The 23043-nt window shown below is 36.2% G+C and overlaps 1 protein-coding gene and 1 pseudogene across 5 annotated transcripts in view; both read right to left on the bottom strand.

Annotated features, from left to right (window-relative positions):
* Positions 1-23043, bottom strand: part of KIF2A (kinesin family member 2A) — a 67380-nt gene that overhangs the window by 23196 nt on the left and 21141 nt on the right. For 2 of the 4 annotated variants that reach the window (XM_079918934.1, XM_079918936.1), the window contains exons 2-5: positions 9719-9813; positions 9207-9326; positions 1601-1655; positions 494-616 (exon numbers count right to left, since the gene is read on the bottom strand). In XM_079918934.1, coding sequence (XP_079775060.1) covers positions 494-616; positions 1601-1655; positions 9207-9326; positions 9719-9813 — 393 coding nt within the window. The remainder of the gene's footprint in view (positions 1-493; positions 617-1600; positions 1656-9206; positions 9327-9718; positions 9814-23043) is intronic. The other 2 variants (XM_079918935.1, XM_079918937.1) reach the window with 1 other exon arrangement.
* On the bottom strand, positions 3605-6749 carry LOC307184447 (poly(A) polymerase alpha-like; annotated as a pseudogene). Its single transcript has 3 exons — positions 5352-6749; positions 4254-5129; positions 3605-3905 (listed from the first exon to the last, which is right to left on the bottom strand). The product of its transcript is annotated as a poly(A) polymerase alpha-like (transcript).

The following is a 23043-nucleotide window of genomic DNA, read 5'->3' as shown; positions in this document are numbered from 1 at the left end:
TGTATGAAATTTTACCACACACACCAAAATAAGGTACACAGTGACAAAACATGCCTATGACAAATATGTGAACTTTACTTATGAGCTGCTTTAACAAAGCTAGGAACAGGACAATATACAAATAAGAGTCATGAAAAATGACTCTAACATATTGATACATGTCATCTCTTGGTTTAGAATCAAAGATCTTTGAATTGGAAAGGATCAAGAAGCATAAGCATTTCTTTTATAACATCTGTCAAAATTATCTGGCCATAATTTTAAATTCAAAGCAACTGAAACATTGTTATATTTTTATATTTATAAATTGTTTCCTCCAAAATATACATTTAAAAACCCAATTAACAGACTAAACTAACAACAAAAAAATTTTTCCACAATGGTAAAAATAAAATCTGCAATTAAGTTTGTAATTTGGGGACTTATAAAGTTGACCAAGAGAAAATACATGTATGCCTAAAATGACTGAATCCTTGATACATGATTTACATACAAGGGGGTCCAAATTCCTTTTTTGCAGCTTGAACTGGAGATATATCTGAAACACTACCATTCTGTTGTGCAGAGGAAGACTGTTCAGGAAGTTGACTAGGCCGTGCGCGTGCAGAACCAACCACTGAAAGTGAAACAAAATTTCAAAATATATGTAATAATCAATTCTGTTCAATAAATAAAACTCAATCTGAATAATTTATAAAAAACCAAGCCAAGCTTGATTTTAAATAGTAATTTTTAAAAAGTAAGTGTGCAAAATACAGATTTTATACGCATTCTCATTTTGAAAAACTTACACAATTCAGAAATACAGCAAGTAAAAACATAAAAGTCCTGCAACTCTCCTTTTGTTCTAAATCCCACTCTTTGCTTGTCAAATATGCAAATCCTCAACAGAGAATTTCCCACTGTGGATGTTACAAAAGTGGAAAAAGCAGTATTAAGTTAAATATAAATATCACATTTTACAAAGAAATATAAATGTTCACAAGACTCAAAGAATAGTGCTGAAAGTGCAGGACTTTCCCTCTACCTCCAATCTTTCCTCTAATACCTACACCTGTCCTGCCTCAGCATCCATACATACAGAGGAAACATCACTATGAGAAAGGACCATTCTGTACTGCTGAATAGTAGAAAAGAAATTAACTGTGCTTTATATCACCTAGCTGAAAACATATGAGAGATCTGAAATTAACTGCAATTGATACCTGTTCGACTTGTCTTCAAAGTTACCCATGACATTTTTTGAAAGTTTGTTAGCCAGAAAATAATGTAAAAATATCACAATGACTAAACTTACCCTTGTGAATCAATTAACTACTACCCCATTCCTTTCTTCCTCATAATACTCTCCTCAAATCTGAAAAATTATTGGGTAAATAAGATGCCTCAAAATGGCATATATCACGGAGTTTCACATTCATCACATACCTTTATAAATCATTTTTTTTATATCACTGACATTATTGTGCTGGGAAATCAAGACGATATCAATCTTAAAATTAGCCATGTAACGTTTAAATGAATAACAACATCAAGGGTAATATTTACTTTTGATTTACCTTGTCAGGGCAATAGGCAAAATTAATAGGTAAATTTTTACCTCTATTATCTCTTGGAGGAGGATCATTCTTAATAGAAGCCACAGTCCGTCGATTCTATAGAAAAGAAAATGTTCATTTTACTTTCTCTCTTTACTCCTCATATATATGTCTATCATAATCAGCTTCCTTTATTTATTTATTTTTTGCTGTTTTTTTTAATTGTGGTTTCAATGGAGAAGTACATCATCCACTCACAAAATAGCTCTTGAAAAATACAAGTACAGATACTATAACACAAAGCAAACTCTAGTCATGAGACACTACGTACATCATGCGAAACCAACAGTCTGATCTCCAGGTTATGAAAACTAGAATTAAAAAGTCACTACACAGAAAAGGTCCAAGTTCCCAGCTTGGCAAAACTTGGGTGCGGTTACATGAAATGCTTAATAAACTGAATTCTTTTTCCCCAATGTGTGAACAAAATGACAAGACTAAGTCTGTACCTGGCAATTTCAATCTAACTCTGAAGCTACACAGAACACACAGACACCTTGTAGACTTCACCTGTTAGTCTGACCATCTTTTCTTCTTAGGTGGTAGGAGGAAAGGCAAGGTGACTGTGCAGAGCAAAGATATGGGACGTATAAGTACTGTATACTAGACATTACAAAGTATGGTGAAAAGAAAGCCTCAATTAATGCATAGTCTAAGGGGGAAAAGACTACACTCCAACTTTGGAAAGTTAATTTAGAAGGATAGGGGAAGAGTTTAAGTAATTACAGTTTAACATGAAAAATGTACGTGTGATAGAATGGAACACAATAGAGGATTCATAAAACATGCTCATCAGAAAAATCTGTTGGGTTTGCTTTGTCCAGATTAAGAAAGAATAACTAAGCTTATCAACATCTGGCATCCCTCATATTCTGTAAAGATGAATGCACTGCTGCTTACTTATGTGGAATTATTTATTGACAGGATAAAACAAAATGAAAAAAGGAGTAGAGAGCTGACTAGATGTCAAGTGCTTGCTAGAAATGATTTTTAAACGTTTCTACATGTAAAATTTACTGACAAATTTTAGTCAACCATTTAAAAATCAAAATTTGTTTAAAATTCTTGGAGAAAATGCCTTTTTGCCCACATGTTTAAAATTGAAAATCAACTTTACTATAGACAGGAGTTTTGTGGAGCGTACAAAATTCCTTATATTTAGAGATCAAATGGCCATCCAAGATAGATATCATGTTTCACAGGCATTATTTTTAGTCACCCTAAAATTTCAGCCATGGGACCAAAAGTTAGTGTTCTGTGCCATGTGGCCACAGGGTCACTGCTTTCACATCATGGCTTAAGAAAATACTGGCATTTCGTTTTTTATGAAAGAAGTCCTACCTTATGCATACAAGCAAAAAGGGGAAAAGAAAAAGAACGGGGAGGGAGCAAAACCTTTGTTTCAAAGACAAGATACTGAAGGCAAAAGAATGTGGAGCTTTAACAAGCTCAAAGAAAAATATTCGCTGGCTGATCGCTGATTTGGATGCACTCTAAACAAGTCTATAAACAAAACCAATATAGCATTTCTTAATCATGACCCCATCAAAACGAAGTATCTCCTAATTATTCTTTCAATGTCAAATATATACCCTAGAGTTGACATTTCATTTTTAAAGGTTACAGCTACCTCATAGGGACTGAACTAGATGTACTCTTATCCTTTCTCTGAAGTACAACAGTACACCACTGCACAATGGCATCCAATTTGAAAACTAATGGTAAAGGAAATTCTTCAGGAAAAAATGAAAATCTATCAAGCTTAAAATCTAAAATTAGTTCTACTTTCTAATAAAAAAAAATACATAAAAGTGCATCATCAGAATAAGGAATTCTTATGCCAGCTTGTATTGCAAATTTTCCAAACAATGCAGCAAACATAAACCCAGTCCACATGTCAATTATGAATACAAACACAGCTTGAGGTTTTCTTTTTTTAAAGGCAGTAATTTTTTGAAATAGTTAATGCAACTGTTGCTAACACAATTATCACAGTACTCCTGGCTTCACATACTAACCTGGACTTCCGATCAAGTGCTGATTAGTCCAGTAAGGGAGGTCACAAAAAAAACCTAAATCCATTTTCAGTCATGTCTAGTCTTGTACCCTCCATTCTCCTTTCTTAGCATTTGAAGACAACAGGTTGAGTTGGCAGATATTGTTTATGGGCCCCTGAGGTTGTTTTTACCGATTCAGTCTCAGTTTTATTGAATTCCTGATAACAGAAATAGGATTTGCAGGGAGAGCAGGCCTATCAGAAAGGTCTGTACTGGATGTTTTCTGAGAGGCCAACAGAGAAGCCGCTGTCTGAATGGTTTCCTTTTTTTTTTTTAATAAATTTATTTTTTATTTTTGGCTGCGTTGGGTCTTTGTTGTTGTGCACAGGCTTTCTCTAGTTGCAGTGAGTGGGGGCTACTCTTCATTGCAGTGCGTGGGCTTCTCATTGCAGTGGCTTCTCTTGTTGCGGAGCATGGGCTCTAGGTGCACAGGCTTTAGTAGTTGCGGCTCGTGGGCTCTACAGCGCAGGCTCAGTAGTTGTGGCGCACGGGCTTAGTTGCTCTGCGCATGTGGGATCTTCCCAGACCAGGGCTCGAATCGGTGTCCCCTGCATTGGCAGGCAGATTCTTAAGCACTGCGCCACCAGGGAAGCCCAATCTGAATGGTTTCTGATTGAGTTGTACTTGTCTCTGTATCAAGTTCCTCCTTTGTTTCTGTTTTATCATGCCCACTCAAAGCAAGACAGCATCTTCACTTGTCTCATCCTCTTCTGTTTTGGTTTTCTTGGGACTCTCTTCTTTATGAGGTGAGAATGTCCTTTTGACTCCTACTTTAGGATTAGGTGTCTTTGTTGCTGCACTTTCTGAAGGTCTTGGTGGTGGGTTTATCAGACGTGTTGAAGAAACAACTCTGGAGACCGTAGGCTTTGGTGGTGAAGAAATGGCTGGCTGTGTGGCAGTCTGAGGAATGCTTTCACTTGATGTACCCCCTGAGCTTTCATGGGCATTTACCTGTGGCACAGAAACTTCAGTAGCCTGTATGTTGGTCATAGATGCTGCTGTTACAGCTGGAGCAGGACTGTTTCTGCCCTGAGAACTGCCAGAACTGTTCAATGTACTGGTCTTCATAGCACTGGTAGGTGAAGACACAGACATGCTGTTATCACTGTCCATAGACAAGTCGAGCCTGCTGTCATTCAGAGGTGTCAACCGGACACCTTTTGTTGAACACTTTTTCTTTTTCTGAAGCACATGATTAGGCAGTAGTTGATGGAGTTGCTTTCTTCTTACATGCATTGCAGCAATTTTCATGTCCACCTCAAACATCTTGCTGTTTATTGCTTGCCTATAAAGACTGAATATCGTAGGTGAGACCAACACTGAGATTTTCAGAGTTTTCTGTTTTTTTACAACACTAACCCAATCACCCACACTGTGCGAAATTCTTCCTTGTCAGGATTTTCTTTGGGTGCTGGAAGTGACTGGGGATTCACATGAGCCAGTGTAATAAATTCATTCTTCTCCAAACTTCCAACCAGGATTCAGATTTTTTTTTTTTTTTTTTTTGCGGTACGCGGGCCTCTCACTGCTGTGGCCTCTCCCATTGCAGAGCACAGGCTCCGGACGCGCAGGCTCAGCGGCCATGGCTCACGGGCCTAGCAGCTCCGTGGCATGTGGGATCTTCCTGGACCGGGGCACGAACCCATGTCCCCTGCATCGGCAGGTGGACTCTCAACCACTGGGCCACCAGGGAAACCCAGGATTTGGATTTTTGATTCCACCAAGCCCACCCATTTTAGGCGTTGTTTTTCAGTTGGTGCACTTGCTAAAGTACAATATAATGCTTGTTCTTTTGAAAGAAGTTGGAGCTTCAAAAAGTTTAGACCACTCTGCCTTACTCAGCAATATTTAATCTGTGATAGCAAGACCTTGTTTAAATTCCTCAACCATGACCATCCGTGTTGAAACGCATACATTGTACGTGGAGTTCTGTTGTGGGTATGGTGGTGTAATTATAGGCAGAAGATGGTACCTATCACTGGGATTTACCCTTGGGTCCCATACAGGCAAATTAAGACTGCATTCTTCAGGCTGTTTCAATAGGACTGGATTTGGCCATTCCCATTTAGAAAATATCAAGAAAAGTTTATGTACAAGAGTTGATGCTATTGCATTTGGATAAAGCTGGCAAGTTCCTGCTACTAGCATAGCCCAGGAAACACCACTGAGGAAACCTAATATATTGGAATAGGTGGTGTGGCATTTGGCCCACAGTTTGATAGCTCTCAGGGTTAACCTGAAGTTGTCAGTGTTTGGTACTAGATGCAAAATTTCATCGGTTACCCTGCAACCGTTAAGACTTCCTATGCATCTTATATCTAAATTTTTAAGCAGACTGTCATCTCTTAAGTCCAAGTCTTCTGGAATAGTCTGCAGTGATAATCTTGCAAACAAAATATCAATCTCTATCCCATCAAAACACAGTTTGATAACTGGTACAAGTGCCTCTTCAACAGCTCTTAAATCTTGTACTTCTTCCTGTAATTTCAACTTATAGAATGAGGTGAAAAAGTCACTTCGATCAACATGTCTTGGTGCAACACACAATGCAACAATATCGGCACCTTCTGTATGTACTCCTAATCTATAAGATCCAAATGCAAAAATTTTTCCACCAACCTTTTCAACTACAGATCGTGGAAGAGTCTTGCTTTCACTGATTTCTCATATCCACTCTTTTACCAGGTTATTTAATTTTCCCAAAATTAAAGTCCTCTTCCTCTTCAAAAAGAAAGCTCCTCTTCCTCTTCAAAAACGCTAGAGGGCTTCAGAGTCTCAAACAGTTTCTGTGTAAGTAGGGAGTCAATCTCCTTGGGGGCTGCTAAGCTGATGGGAGAGGTAATGCCACAGTGCTTCTGTGGCGGCTGTGTTTGCGGTGATCCCTGCGTTGTAACTGGAACTGGCATGTCTCCTGAGGTGGCAACGCCCAGTCACTCCCCACCCCACCCCCCTGAAACCGCTGCCATCCTGGGCAAGATCCACTGAGGTGGGGTTGGGGGGTGGGGGGATGTTTAAGCACTTCTCCTCCTTCCCCTTCATCCTAACATGGCCTCAGCTTCCTTTAATTAAACATAAGTGGGTAGACATACAATAATATAAAACTAAATGAAAAAAAGGGAAAAAATTAATGACGAAAAACTAAAATTATCTTCTGATAAACTATCACTAATGTCATCAATATTCAAGTTTTTTTTATATGAGTATCCTGCCACTGCCCCAAAATATTCAGGAATGAAAACGAGCCAGGCACTGTTCTAAGGACCTTATATGTATTAATCCATTTAATCTTCACAACAACCCTGTGACATCATTATTATTGCTATTCTGGTTTCACAGATGAGGAAAGTGAAGCAAAGAAGGATTAAGTAATTTCATTAAAGTGTGTGTTTTTTAATCATCATGCTATCCTGCCAAAATCATGTAATACACTTCATCTCCGGATGTCAGGGGTAAATAACAAAATACTAGTTTTAGACAACTTACAGCCCATTGTTAAACTGAAACATCAAAATACTATGAAATGCACACTGTCGGTTTTTACTAAAAGGTTTCATTAGACTTTCAAAGATTTCAACACTGCATAGATAGGGCAGCAAGTTTTTGGTCCTATTATTTATTTACCAAGACTTTATTTTATTCACCTAAAAAAAAGATATCAAATAATGCAGTGGGTCTCAGTGCTAACTGCACGTTCAAATCAGATGGGTACTGCTAAAAGGATATTGATGCTAGGGCCACCCTTTTTTTTTTTTTAAACTATCTATCTATCTATTTTATGGCTGCATTGGGCCTTCATTGCTGTGCACGGGTGGGCTTTCTCTAGCTGCAGAGAGTGGGGGCTACTCTTCGCTGCAGGGCTTCTCATTGTGGTGGCTTCTCTTGTACAGCATAGGCTCTAGCAACGTGGGCTTCAGTAGTTGTGGCACATGGGCTCAGTAGTTGTGGCTCATGGGCTCTAGAGCGTAGGCTCAGTAGTTGTGGTGCATGGGCTTAGCTGCTCCGCAGCATGTGGGATCTTCCCGGACCAGGGCTCGAACCCGTGTCCCCTGCATTGGCAGGTGGATTCTTAACCACTGAGCCACTAGGGAAATCCCAGGGCCACCCTTTAGATAAAATAAAACTGAATCTCTGCGAGTGGGTCTAGGAATCAATATATTCTAAAAAATTTCCAGGTGATTCTAATGCACACCAAAAGTTGCTAATTATATTCCAAGCAGGATAAACTATGATGATCATTCAAGGTTGTGAAGCCAAGTATGAAAAACAGTCCACTAACAAGGGGTAACTAACTAATGACCTGTAAGCAGTGACTCTCAATATGTTGAATTTATATAAATTGAAAATCTGTCTTATGGTCATATGCATGGTTTAAAAAGCACAATGTTTTGTTGATATTGTTGAGTTTATATCATATTATATGTGGATGCTTATGTATGTCTTCCCTGCAAGATAGTGAGTTCCTATAGGGCTAAAGTCATGTCATATTAATCTTTGTAGAAGATAAAATCAACAATGTAGTAAGAACTTTTGATTAATTTATTTTATTTATTTTTGGCTGCATTGAGTCTTCGTTGCTGCACCCGGGCTTTCTCTAGTTGCAGCAAGTGGGGGTTACTCTTCGTTGTGGTGTGTGGGCTTCTCATTGCGGTGGCTTCTCTTGTTTCAGAGCACAAGCTCTAGGTGCGCGGGCTTCAGTAGTGGCATGTGGATTCAGTAGTTGCGGCTCTCGGGCTCTAGAGCGCAAACTCAGGAGTTGTGGTGCAAGGGCTTAGTTGCCCCGCAGCACGTGGGATCTTTGCAGACCAGGGCTCGAACCCATGTCCCCTGCATTGGCAGGCGAATTCTTAACCACTGTGCCACCAGGGAAGTCCATGTAGTAAGAATTTTGAACACAAAGAATTGCAGATTTAACAACTGCGAGGGACTATCTGATTTAAAGAGTTGTATTCTGATACAAAGTTTTAACACAGAGACATTTCAATAGAGAGGAAGAGGAATTATCTTTTAAAATAATAAAAATCACATGCCTTTTATTTTTGTGAAGATAAAACTGTTAGGGGGCAGAGCATGGTTTTAAAATTTATAAATAAATTATTCTTCACAGATAATACAGAAATAGTTACACTACAATCTGTCATTTCCCATTTTTTTAATAAATGTAAATAGCAGAATTACTATTTCAAAAGACTACTAAAATGGGAATTTATTATGAATAAGAAACTCATTTTTTTTTTTATCAAAGTCATATGTAGTCACTCAACAAATATTATTAGCAAGCAAATGGTTTCGACCCATGTCTCCTAAGAAACAATTAGTCTTAGGAAAAATCCTAATCAGGCATGGAATTTCTAGGATCTTACCTAATGATCGTCATAATTGTGAATTAGACAACTGTTCGATCCTTGAAAGTATGTGTGTATATACACGTATGTAGATGGCAGAAAGAATTAAGGTTTTTCTAAAAAAGCAAACAAATACTTAAACATACTCTTCACAGTCCCATTTCAAACCAAAATACACACACACCCTGCTCTGAATTTGCATCACTAACCTTTACAATTTTGTTTACTTTGGCTGAGGATGCTGGAGGTGGGGGTGTCTCTGGACTGGGCTCAATTTCTTCATCTGGTACAAGGTCAGGGTTAAGTGAAAAGATGCTCTCCAGGTCAATCTGTTTGATAAAATGCATATATTTTGAGAGTGAATTTGGACAATTAACCTCTCATTTTCAAATAAATTTATACACAGAGAATAAATGTTAAACAATTTCAGCCTAAGGAACATTATTACCTTGAAAATTAAATTATCTAGAATTATAACCCACATATATTTAAAAGAATCTCTCTTAAGTTAGTACTTTGTGGTCTTGATCATATGTCCAATCACAAAAGATATGCAGGAGGAATCTACCTTTTTATCAGTGAAATTTTTTAATCACTTGAAAGTTTTTCAAGAATGATAAAGGATACATGCACTATATTAAACTATACAGTTTTCTGCTTTGTTTCATATTCAGAATCTTGATTATAAGACTAGAAATAAAATTCAACCCAGTGATCATACCTCTTTGCCTTTTGTATCTCCATTTTCTATCCATTCAACAGTTACACTTTCATTATCTTCATTTAAAGATGTTACCATTGCTTGATGTATTCGGCCTAAGTGAGAATAAAATATACACTTTTAAAATGCCACAAATTATGGTATTCCTAAACACTGTCAAAAACAATTTTATAATTTACAAACTTACAAAACTATGATACTACTTTCCTTACAAGGGATTTCCACAGATTCTCAGGATTAGGGAATGAATTTTATCTATGGGACCATAAATCAATTTGCCAATTGTCAAGACCAGGAACTCACTATGAGCCAACAGTGATTCTGAAGAACACAGAACAAAAATTAATGAAGCAATTTTTTAATACTACGTAGATATAAATACTTTTAAATTTCACTATCATATACTGTACAATTGATCAAATTGTTTTAATATTATTAAGAAAAGGAATCTGGGTCCAAAAAGTTTGGGAAATACTAATTAAAAATGTTCTCTAAATCCATTCCACTCCTTACTTTCTTTGACGACTACAGTATTTACCATCTATACAGAGAAGACGTTATATATTATGTATTAAACTTGTTTTCCCTCTCCTAATAGACTGTGGATCTTACCTGTTAATAACTATAGATTTAAATATTTTACATTTTTACATAATATTCCATTATGTTTATCACAACTTATTTAATACCTATTGATGGTCAGTTAGGTTTGTGCAACTTTTTTTACTATTATAAACATTGCAAAAAATACTATTGCACATGCTGTCATGCACTTGTCATCGCACAGATCAACAGATATATATATATATATATATATATACACAGGAATATGAGTACTGCGTGTGTATGTGTATTTTTTCACTTATTTCATCTGTTTTCATCTTACCCACCCATTTGATTATTAGTCAAGTAAGGATGGGAATTATTTGTTATATATCTGCATCTTCAATATTATGTAATAAAATGCTGAACATATGGAATTTTCATATGTATTTCCTAAATGAAATCTTTGAGGCATCTATAATTTATCTTAGAATAATTTACAGCTCTAAAATCTTTTTAAAATCCAGATATATAGTATATAAAACAATGTTATTGTAATAACAAGGCATACAGTATCTTTAAAGAAAATATGAATACTAATAAGTTTATAAGTATTACTGTCTATGTATGAAGTTACTGTCAATCAATATTTTTTCTATATGGGCTCATATAAAAATTTGAAGAAGAAATAAATATAATCTTGTTAAAAATTCAAACTTTGAAGATTTAAGTACATACTCTCAGCTTTAATACTGGTGCTTTTTTATGTTTTTTGTTTGTTTTGTTATAAATTTTATTTATTTAGTTAGTTTTGGCTGAGTTGGATCTTCGTGGCTGCATGTGGGTTTTCTCTAGTTGCAGTGAGCGGGGGCTACTCTTCATTGCGGTGCACGGGCTTCTCACTGCAGTGGCTTCTCTTGCTGTGGAGCACGGGCTCTAGGCATGCGGGCTTCAGCAGTTGTGGTGCATGGGTTCAGTAGTTGTGGCTCGTGGGCTCTAGAGCGCAGGCTCAGTAGGTGTGGTGCACGGGCTTAGTTGCTCTGCAGCATGTGGGATCTTCCCGGACCAGGGATCGAACCCATGTCCCCTGCATTGGCAGGCAGATTCTTAACCACAGTGCCACCAGGGAAGCCCTGGTGCTTTTTTAAAAGCTAAAATATGTACTGGCAATCTTTCCATGACAGATCAACATTAATTTTAACAACTTCATAGCATTCTATAAAAGGAATGCATCATAATTTATTCCTTTACTAGAAGTAATTTAAATTGTTTCCAATTGTTTGCCATTACAAGATGCTGCACTGAGTATATGTACATAGGTGTGACTGTTTTCATAAATAAAATTTCTAGAAGCATACTGGGTTAAGGAGATTGAAATTTTGATAGATATTTGAAAATTGTTCTCCATTTATATTCCCATCAACAATGGGACCTATTCCTCCATACCCTATCAACACTGAGCATCATCAATTTAAAATACTTTTACCAACATGATAGACTAGATCTTTCTTTAAGCTACTACTTTGTGAGCACATATATGTCAGAGACTGGCTCATTTAATCTACATTGGTTCATTCAACATAACAAACATACCTATGAAGTGGCTACCTCCCTTTTTAAAATGAAGAAACTGAAGCTCATGGTTATACAGCTAATAACTAACACGGACTTGAACCTCAGTCAGATGCAAAAGCACTTGCTATTATTACTATGCTTCTCTTCTCTCCTAAATCAAGCTGATGAGGAAGAAGACTGTGTGGCTTAAATTCCAAATACCCCTGTAAAAATTCAAAAACTGTAGCACAGACTCTCAACCCTCACTGTGCACCAGAAACTCCTAGGGAGATTTTTTACAAAATAAAATGATGATGCCTGAGTTTTACCCCCCGATACTGTCATTTCTTACCAGTTCCACGGAAATCACCTTGTTGTAAGCCACCAAGGCCTTGATCTTGGATTATTGCAATTCTCTCCCAACTACTCTCTCTCTTCTACCAGATTTGCCCTACTGCCTATTCTCCATAGAACAGCCTAAACATTCCTGGTAAAAACTAAGTCAGATTATTCCTTTGCTCAAAACTTTCCAGTGGCTCCCTATCTCACACAGAGTAAAAGCCAAAGTCCTTCCAAAGGCCTTTTAATGTCATATAACAAAGACCTACATGATCTGACCCCTCATTACCTCTGTGACCTCGTTCATCCCTGACTATGGTAATTCTCCAGTTTTACTGACTGATCCCTATCTCACACAGTATTCTCCCTCCCTCCAAAACAGTTCTAAGTGGGTCAAGGACTAAAATGTGAAAGACAAATGTAAAAGCAACTGAGTAACTCGCGGTGCCATTTACTCAGATTAAGTGTACCTTAGAGGAGAAGCAAGTGTCGGGGGTGGGGAAACGATGAGCTGGAAAAGACTGAGAGGATTCAAGGAAGAGGATTAAAAAAAGGGAAATCAGATAATGCTCACTGAAATTTGATTTGGACAGAAATCAGGTAAATAACCAGTACAAATAGTATATGTCAATTGGGTCCTCTGGGAAGCAGATGTTTAGACAGCTATGAGGACAAGAGGTTTATTGTGAAAGATAAAAGGAGAAGGAAACAGGACTGGTCATGGAAAACTTTCAGACCATGATGCCTATCTGAAACCTCTGAAAGAAAGGAGACATAAAGCAGGATTGAGCAAAGAAAGCCTCAGACCTTGATGCGGATCTGACAGTCTTGGCCAACCCATCAGGGAACTCCAGAGCAAAGACTGACCATTAGAGGAGTGCCACACTGGGCCTAGTACTCACACCATGCTCAGTCACTAGCTGGAGGTTTCCCAGGAAACACAAGGCCTCAGCTCAAAAACTATGGAGCCTTGAAGATATTAACAGCTGAGGCTGTCAGCTAAATGTACTCCCTGAAGCTGAAGAAGTTTTTTTCAAAGGGGGATCCAAGCAGTGTATCTATGATTGCCACAGGATGTGAACAAGAGAAAGATTGAGTTTAACTGGTAATGGAAGCGGAGAGTAGACCCCAGAGAGCCATGAGCTGCCCTGCTATCCAGCATCACAATCTAAGAGGAGCTACCATCTCCATAACACGAGTAGTGAGGCTGAGACCCAACAGCCACTCCCCCCCCACCCCACCGCCCTTGGCAGCCTCACAACAGTAACACCCACTAGTGGGGACAAGAAGATTATTGCTACAAAGGTTTTGGGAAAAGTGAAGTGGTTTAATATAACACATTGACACGATTTCATCAATAGGAAATGACTCCAAAGAAGATGCATTTGAACAATGGACTACCATAAAGAATAACTTCCAGTAGGAAATGGAGAGGCTGTGGTTGAGGTTGTTGAAGAGTACAGATAGAGGTCTCCATGCAATTCCCAACAGAACTACCACAATAATGAGAATAGCACATGCATGTTTCAAAAGGCAAGACCAACACCACCATTCTTATTGTTAAGCATCTAACACAATATTCCAACATTCCTAAGGAGGGAGAAGTGACTTAGTGTACTGATACTAAGTGTGTGAGGAGAGGCAGACCAGTGGGACAATGTCTGTATTAGGATCACAGATTAGGATTTCACAGGGACTTTAATCTCGAAGGACAGCCTTAGAGAGATCAGTAAGGAAAAGGATAAAGAAAATCACGGAGATAACACCCAGTATCAGCAGTCTTCTCAACAATGGTACCTCCACAACTTCCATTACTAATGCAAACACCCAGAAAGCCTTAAGCCACAAGTCAGGAGAGTCAAAAGCAGCTGATCCACCAGTTAAGATGAAGCTCTAGACATCTAGTAGGGCAGGACTGAGAAAATGTTGGCTTATCTCTACCATAGTCCAGTTTACTCAACCAACAAGAAATGAGTGTGTTGTTTATGGTTTCCTTTGTTGTGCAAAAGCTTTTAAGTTTCATTAGGTCCCATTTGTTTATTTTTGTTTTTATTTCCATTTCTCTAGGAGGTGGGTCAAAAAGGATCATGCTGTGATTTATGTCATAGAGAGTTCTCCCTATGTTTTCCTCTAAGAGTTTGATAGTGTCTGGCCTTACATTTAGGTCTCTAATCCATTTTGAGTTTATTTTTGTGTATGGTGTTAGGGAGTGTTCTAATTTCATTCTTTTACATGTACCTGTCCAGTTTTCCCAGCACCACTTATTGAAGAGGCTGTCTTTTCTCCACCGTATATTCTTGCCTCCTTTATCAAAGATAAGGTGACCATATGTGCGTGGGTTTATCTCTGGGCTTTCTAACCTGTTCCATTGGTCTGTATTTCTGTTTTTGTGCCAGTACCATACTGTCTTGATTACTGTAGCTTTGTAGTATAGTCTGAAGTCAGGGAGCCTGATTCCTCCAGCTCCATTTTTCGTTCTCAAGATTGCTTTGGCTATTCGGGGTCTTTTGTGTTTCCATACAAATTGTGAAATTGAGGTGGATGGACCTAGAGTCTGTCATACAGAGTGAAGTAAGTCAGAAAGAGAAAAACAAATACCATATGCTAACACACATATATATAGAATCTAAAAAAAAAAAAGGTCATTAAGTACGTAGGGGTAAGACGGGGATAAAGACACAGACCTACTAGAGCATAGACTTGAGGATATGGGGAGGAGGAAGGGTAAGCTGTGACAAAGTGAGAGAGTGGCATGGACATATATACACTACCAAACATAAAATAGATAGTTAGTGGGAAGCAGCTGCATAGTACAGGGAGATCAGCTAGGTGGTTTGTGACCACCTAGAGGGGTGGGATAGGGAGGGTGGGAGAGAGGGAGATGCAAGAGGGAAGAGATATGGGAACATATGTATATGTATAACTGATTCACTTTGTTATAAAGCAGAAACTAACACACCACTGTAAAGCAATTATACTCCAATAAAGATGTTAAAAAAAGAAATGAGTGTGAAATTCCAGCAATAAGAAATGAATAAAAAGACTGGATCTGAATGAACAAATGAAGTGTTAAGTGTTTGCTTTTTGCCAGGGGATCAGGTAACTAGAAATATCTGGAGTACCTATGCAGCATGGGAGGCTTTATTATTTTTACCAAATGATGTCTCTGAAAAAAAATTTCTAAGACTGAATTTTCCCAATATGCTTTTAAAGGTTTTTGTTTGTTTGTTTTATATATGGCTCAGTTGAGATACTCAAATATCTCATTTTTAATTGTAGTAAAAATTTACAATTTGATTTTTTCAAAAGTCAAATGGTAATCACCTGTTAACAAAGGTGTTAATAAAATAAAAAAGGGACAGATATGAGATTTTTCAAAGGAAAAAAATCATTATGATTTAGTGATAAATAACATATAGGTATTATAGGAAAATTCTGAGCCTGGATGACTGGGAAAATGATGCTACTAGTGGTGGAACAATGATATACTTTCTCCTGAGTCTATGCTGTTAATTACAATCATGCACTGGTGTTATTAAGACAACTACAGATACAGAATTACAAGCTCAGAGTTAGAAATATTTCTAATCAGTGTTAGAAATACCTTTCCCTAGAACCTGTGACAATCTTTCCATGTGGCCCTCCAAATACTATCCTATTTCTCTGATTTGAGAAAATTCTTATACTCCATCCTAATTTGTTGTCCTTTGACTCTGATTCCCCATCGACTTTATTGTAAGTTATATCATACACACATCTACACTTTAAAAAAAAACAGAGCAAACACCTGTGTACCCACCATGAGCCAGGTTAAGAAACAATACCTTTGAAACCCCGTATGTCCCCTTCGCTAAGTGAACCTCCCACTCCCTCTCCTTTTCCCCTCCACCAGAAGTAACCAATACCCTGATAGTTGAGATAATCATACTGTGGCTTTTCTCTATAGTTTTTTCATTTATAAATGTAACACACACAAAAATTTAAAGTTTGCCTATTTTTAAACTGTACATAAATAGACACTACTTGTAAGACCTCTTTCTTTCGGACAACACTATTTTTCCGAGATTCACTTATGTTGCTGTTCACTCATTTATGTTTACTCATTTATGTTCACTCATTTTCACTACATACGAATATGCCAAAATTTATCTATTCTACTACTGTTGATGGACATCTGTTTTTATGTTTTTGCTGTTAGGAAAATGGTGCTGTAGGCATTCCTATACATGTGTACTGATACAAATATACAAGTATTTCTGGAATATACAATGAGAAGAAATACAGAGTAGGAACATCTATAACTTTTCTAGTTAGCGTTAGGATGTCTCCTATAGTAACTGTAATTGCAAAGATTTGCAATACAACTAGCAATTACTTCACATTCACAATAATACTTAGTATCTGTCAGATTTAATATATCATATTGTGGTTCTAATTTCTCTGACTAAATGAGGTTATGCCTATTTTGAGTTCCTTTGGCCATTTGGGCCTTTCATGTGTTTTTTAATTTTTTTACTACTTCTCTACAAAAATTCTCTATATATTCTTGCTAATAATCTTCTGTTATATGTTGTACCAAATACTTTGTCCAAAGTTGTGGCTTATCTTTTCAGTTTCTTTATGGTGTCTTTTGATGACTTTGATGGTTTTTGTTTGTTTGTTTGTTTTTTAAGACGTTGGGGTAGGAGTTTAGTAATTTATTTATTTATTTATGCTGTGTTGGGTCTTCGTTTCTGTGCGAGGGCTTTCTCTAGTTGTGGCAAGCGGGGGCCACTCTTCATCGCGGTGCACGGGCCTCTCACTATCGCGGCCTCTCTTGTTGCAGAGCACAGGCTCCAGACGCGCAGGCTCAGTAGTTGTGGCTCATGGGCCTAGCTGCTCCGCGGCATGTGGGATCCTCCCAGACCAGGGCTCGAACCGGTGTCCCCTGCATTAGCAGGCAGATTCTCAACCACTGTGCCACCAGGGAAGAACCGAGTTTTTAATTTTAATGTAGTCAAATACATATATATATTTCTCAATTATGGCTTTTTATGTCATAAAATTCTTCCTGAGACTCAGGTCATTAAGACAGTTTCTAATATTTTCTTCTAAAGTTTTACAGGACTTACTGTATAGCACATGGAACTGTTCTCAATACCCTGTGTAATGACCTGTATGAGAAAAGAATCTGAAAAACAGTGGCTATATGTATAAGTATAAATGATACACTTTGCTATACAGCAGAAACTAATGCAACATTGTAAATCAACTATAGTCTAATAAAAAGTTTTTTTTAATAAAGTTTTACAAAGCCTTTTATATTCAGGACTGTAACCCACTGTAATTTTGATCTTTGTGTATGGTAACACAATTTCCATTTTTTCCCCATGGAAAACAAATTTTTCCAGCACCACTTCCTGAAAAGCCCTTCCTTCTGCTTATCTGCCTCGCCTTATTGTTCTTTAAGATTTTCTTTGATCTTCTTAGTCTTTTGCAGATCTGTATAAATTTTAGAATCAGCTTGTCAAGTTCCAAAAATAAAATAATAAAAAAAACCCTACTTGTTAGGATTCTGATTAGAATTGCATTGAATATTTTGTTTTAGATTTTTACATCATTATCAAGAGTAATACTAGCCAGCAGTGTTTCTTTCTCATACCAACCTTATTCTGGAATAGTTGGTATAAAATAAGAATTATTTGAAACTTGAGTGTTTGGTAGACGCTGGCTAAAACCATCTTGGCTTAGGGTTTTATTTGTGAGATGATTCAATTTCCTTAATATAGGATTATTGTAGTTTTCTATTCTTTACTGTTTTGATAATTATATTTTTCTAGGAGATTTATATTAAGTTTTCACATTTGGGGCATAAAGTTGTTCATAATTATGTTGAATGCCTGTGGCATCTGTAATGATAATCACTTCTTATTCCTAATTTTTCAACTTTTTTTCCTTGATAAAATCTCACCTGAGATTTGTCAATTTTGTCTTTTCCAAGAACAACAAGGGTTTGTTGAGCCCCTTTATTATATGTTATTAAATACTTAATTACTGCATTTAGTCCTTCTTATTTCTTTCAACTTACTATGGGCATATTTTGCTAGTTCTTAAATTCTTAAGGTGACTGCTTTAGCTCATTCATCTTTATCTTTTTCCTTATAAGCAATTAAAGCTACACATTTCTCTCCAAGAACAGCTTTAGTAGCATCTTAAACATTTTCATAGGTAGTATTTTTGTTATTGTGCAGTTCAAATTCTTTTCTAATTTTCTTTATTATTCTTTGACTCTCGGTATCCTGTTACTGGTTTCTAAAGGTGAGATACATCACCAATCAGAACAGATAAAGCCACAGATAATTGGTATGACTTACCCAGTGCACAGTGGCTGAGTATCACCCCTGTATTTCTACCTTAATGACACTGGACTGCCTCCTTTGGAGGAAAATTTCCTATAAACTTACCTCTGGGAAGCAAATAAGCAGGAATTTTTGATCAGCATCTTTAAAGAGGAGCCACAAGTCTTTGTCTTCAAACAGTGAACCTGACTCTGGTTCTTTTTGTTTTTTAGTCCCCCATCATCCTTCAGGAGTCAAATTTTTCAGGAGTCATCCTTCAGGAGTCAAACCTCGCCTGCTCAGCTTCACTCATCCCTCAGTATTTCTGATCCATTTCTGCTCCATGGTGATATCTTGTTCTTGAGCTCACTATTCCTTTTTAAAGGTTTTCTCTTATATGTCTGGGGCAGATGGATGCCAACACATGAACTTTATTATACTATTTTGACCAGAAGTGCCAATTCATCTTTAAGTCCTATTTCATGTTCACAGAAAATGAAAGTGAGATTTGAAAACTGTTAAGTTCACACTATAATATAAAATCAACACTATTATATAAATTAATGATAACTGTTAGTTTCAAAACTCTATTTTTTAAAACTTAAATCTAGAGACAGATTTAAACGTTTTCAGCTTTACTTCAACCTACTTGTAAAGATAAATTACAGTGTAGAAAATGTCATCTGTTGAGTGTGAAATAAAAAAACAGTTGCAAAGAGTTTTGAGAAATACAGAGAAATCCTGCAGAACATCCCCCCAATCATTTTCCCAGTAGAACACCTCTTGGTTTTTAATACACAAACTTCATAAAAATTATTTCTCAATGTAAGATATTTTGGCCAATATTTAAATAGGAAAAGATTTATATTTGTCCATGCCAAAACTCAATTCGCATTTTAAACAAGAGTGTGCAAAGAAAAGTTCTGAGTTACATTCCAAATATAACTGATAGATGGTCAGAATCACAATTAAAAAAGCATGCCAAGTATCAAAGTGATACAAAACACAGGCATAATACTCAGTGTCAGCCACTTCCTGAGACCGTGTACTTGTCCTAAATGTATTTCCACAGCCTTTTATATTTATTTCATCCTGTTTTCCCCAGTGTTGAATGAGTTCCAAAATATTTAAGAAAATGTTGAAGGAAAATATTGAGGATGGGTAAAAAGCAATTATAATGGAAGAAAAGATTTTACTGTATATGAAATGGATTTGTTACCCTTATTTTTTGTTTGTTAAACATTACAATATTTTACTTATATGTAGGTGAATTTATAGTGTCTGTTACATTTTTGAAATTGGTTAGGAAGTTTGGGTTGATGACTACTGTTTCAATTTTTTCCTATTTAAAATAAAGGCAAACAGATTCCCAGGCAGCATTTTCCACATAAAACATCTGATTTTTAGGAACAGATTCCTGACCTCAGTGGGAGATGAATGTATTGTTTAAAAACAGGATCCTCTTGGTTTCTACTATTGAGAACTAACAGACTTTTACATATAATTAAATCATATGAGAACCACCGTAACTATAAGAAAAAAATCAAGAGTCTATATTTGACCATTTTTAACCTAAAAAAATACAATTTCATATGGTTAAACCTAAGAGAAATGTAAATTTCACCCCAAATTTAGATGTCAGGATAATTTATAAAAATAATATCTACTAGATCAAATAATGTAAATATATAAAATATTTTGAAATCATAATTATTTCAAAGCCATTTATGTTTAGTTCACTTTAAGAAATATCTTTACATCATTTAAGCCTCAACTTTTCATTATGGTGAAATCAAAGAGAGTAAGTTCATATCTCAAATTTTAAAAATCTGTTAGTAAATATTAAGACAAGTGATTTTTTAAAAAGAAAAATCCCCACAAATGATTGAACAGAAGAACAAACACCTGAATTCAAGCCACCTTTGCCCCAGTGAACAAAAATAACAAATATATGCATTCTATATTTCAGGACTTTCTAATCTTTAAAATTAAGACGGCTACTTAAGATTGCTATTGGTGCTATTTAACTTGCCATAAAATCTCATCTATTTATTTAGCTGTCAAAAACACTTTTACATGTTGACAATTGCCTTTGGTCTTTGAAAACAGGATCCTATTATATGTTTCCTAGTTCACAGCTGAATTCACAGCAGCTGTGAGGCTAAGAAATGCCAGCAACCAATTAGGCTGGCATAAACCTTGTCTAGCATATAAAGTATAATTTGGCTGCAAATGCAGAAGGCAAGAGCTAAAATAAAGCAGTCAAGAATACTAATAAAATATCATTACAAGTATTTAAAAGTCGGAATATTTAAAATGCTAACAAATATATGTACATTATTAAAAGGATATAGTGGTAGAAGGTAAGGAAAAATATGAAAAAGTGACAATCAATTCTTTTCAGACCCACACTGTTTTTACAGAGGTTGCAGCTGTTTGTTACATACCTAGGATTACAAACTCCATGTTTTTTTTCTATTTCTAATTACCCTAGAGTTTAGGTATACATAAGCATATGTGCAACAAGTCTTCCTAAAAAGTAAACATTATTTTTATCAGTCCCTCTTGAGCTGTTTCCATAAAATTTTCTTTTCATATTTCTAAAATAGTAAGATGCAAATAAAGTTTTCAAAACTGAAACATGAAAGAATAACACAATATGATTAGTGAAAATAAAACTTGAATTGTGATTGTTTATAATGGCAATTTACAAACCCTTAGAAGTTAATATCTATTTTTGTTTAAAGTTTGATAAATTTAAAGACACTGACAAAAATCAACGCTTTATAAATATCATTAGCTAAAAATATTAAAAATTTTTTACACAAACTTTGGATAAACCAGTAGTCACTGGTCATTCATGTGCATATAGCCATGCAAGGAAAACAAATCTAGATTATATGCTAATAAATTAAAATAAATAGTTCTCTAGTATATCTATTCTTTTCTTTTTTTTTTTTTTTTTGCAGTACGTGGGCCTCTCACTGTTGTGGCCTCTCCTGTTGCGGAGCACAGGCTCTGGACGCACAGGCTCAGCGGCCATGGCTCACGGGCCTAGCCGCTCCAGGCATGTGGGATCTTCCTGGACCGTGGCACGAACCCATGTCCCCTGCATCGGCAGGCGGACTCTTAACCACTGTGCCACCAGGGAAGCCCTAGTATATCTATTCTTGATAAAACATTTAGTAACCTCAGTTTTCAATCAGAATACCACTGCATAATTTGAAAGGCTTTTTTTTTTTTTTTACTGACTTTTTAAAAAACGGTAATAAAAACTAGTTTTCTCCTCTCTGCAAACAGGGACTAAGAGGAAAAGTATAAACATCCATACTAGGAAGAACAAAAAATTAAATATTACTCTGAATTATAAAATCACACATTCAGAAGAAGTGCTTGGCATGATGTTGCTTCCAGAGGGTGAGTAAAATACATATGCTTACTCAAATCAAAGTAGTTGGTAAATAAATATCTGAAAGAAGCACTTTCTTCCAAGTCAGTTCCTACCAGAAGAGAATCCTGATAAATTTTCTTAAAACACACTAACCTCAAAACTCTTAAAACTTCATTTCATGTGATTAAAATCCATCTTAAATAGGCTTATTATTTCTTAAATTTTGTATAAAATATTGATTCCAGTAAAATAAATCACCTGTATAGTTATAAGAACCAGTGCCAGTGTAGAATGCAAATTTGAGTGCATCTTTCCAAGTAGAGTCATAGCAAAATGTGTTACATTAATTAACTTTTGTTGTCTAAGGAGGTTTGTTTTAAAGCTGTCTTTTAAAACATACAATTCCTTTCTTCAACTTATTAAAAGGATGCTCATTCAGGAACATGAAGATATTCCAATGGAAAAAAACTGGGAAAAATGGAGATTTCCACAATGCTGCTTTAAAGTAGAATATGACAATCAAAGGATGTTACTACGAGCATTCTTTGGAAAATGAAAAATGTTAAATACACAGTAATATTCATACATTATTTTTTGTCTTGCCAGTTACCTCAAAGCTGTTTATAATTTATTATTTATATTCTCTACAACAGTAAATGTCAATGTTCCTAGATGCCACTGACCAATAAATGAGGACAGACAATAATCTAGTGATTTTTCAGAGATCATTACAGCAGATCCAGTAGAAGTCACACTCCCGAACTCTGATATCCAGGTTTTGTTAGCTAATCTAAGCAGTGATGAAAAGAATCCTTAACGAGGACTATGTAAGCGTCACACCTTCTTCAACAGCTCTGGTGGAACAAGGAGCCATTAGAGAAGGGCACAAATAATGCCTCAGCTGACAGTGGTTAACAGTGCTGTTGCTGTTTAGTAAATCCCTGGGGAATGTGACTTTGCCAAACATAGAGACCTTTTTGTTTTGGTTTATCACATTTAAGATGTTACTGTTTATAACTAAATTTAAAAGTTTTAGCATTTCCTTTCTTACACTTTAAATACAAAGCTGGAATTCTGAAAAATGGGAATGGTACGGCTAAGAATTTTCACGAAGAAAATACAACTTAAAAATGGGACAAACGTCATTAATACTGTAAACAAACTACACATTTTCAAAGTCT

This window comes from Stenella coeruleoalba (assembly GCF_951394435.1).
Source record: "Stenella coeruleoalba genome assembly, chromosome: 3".
Classification (NCBI taxonomy): Eukaryota; Metazoa; Chordata; class Mammalia; order Artiodactyla; family Delphinidae; genus Stenella; species Stenella coeruleoalba.
This window is presented reverse-complemented; position numbering and strand designations above follow the sequence as displayed.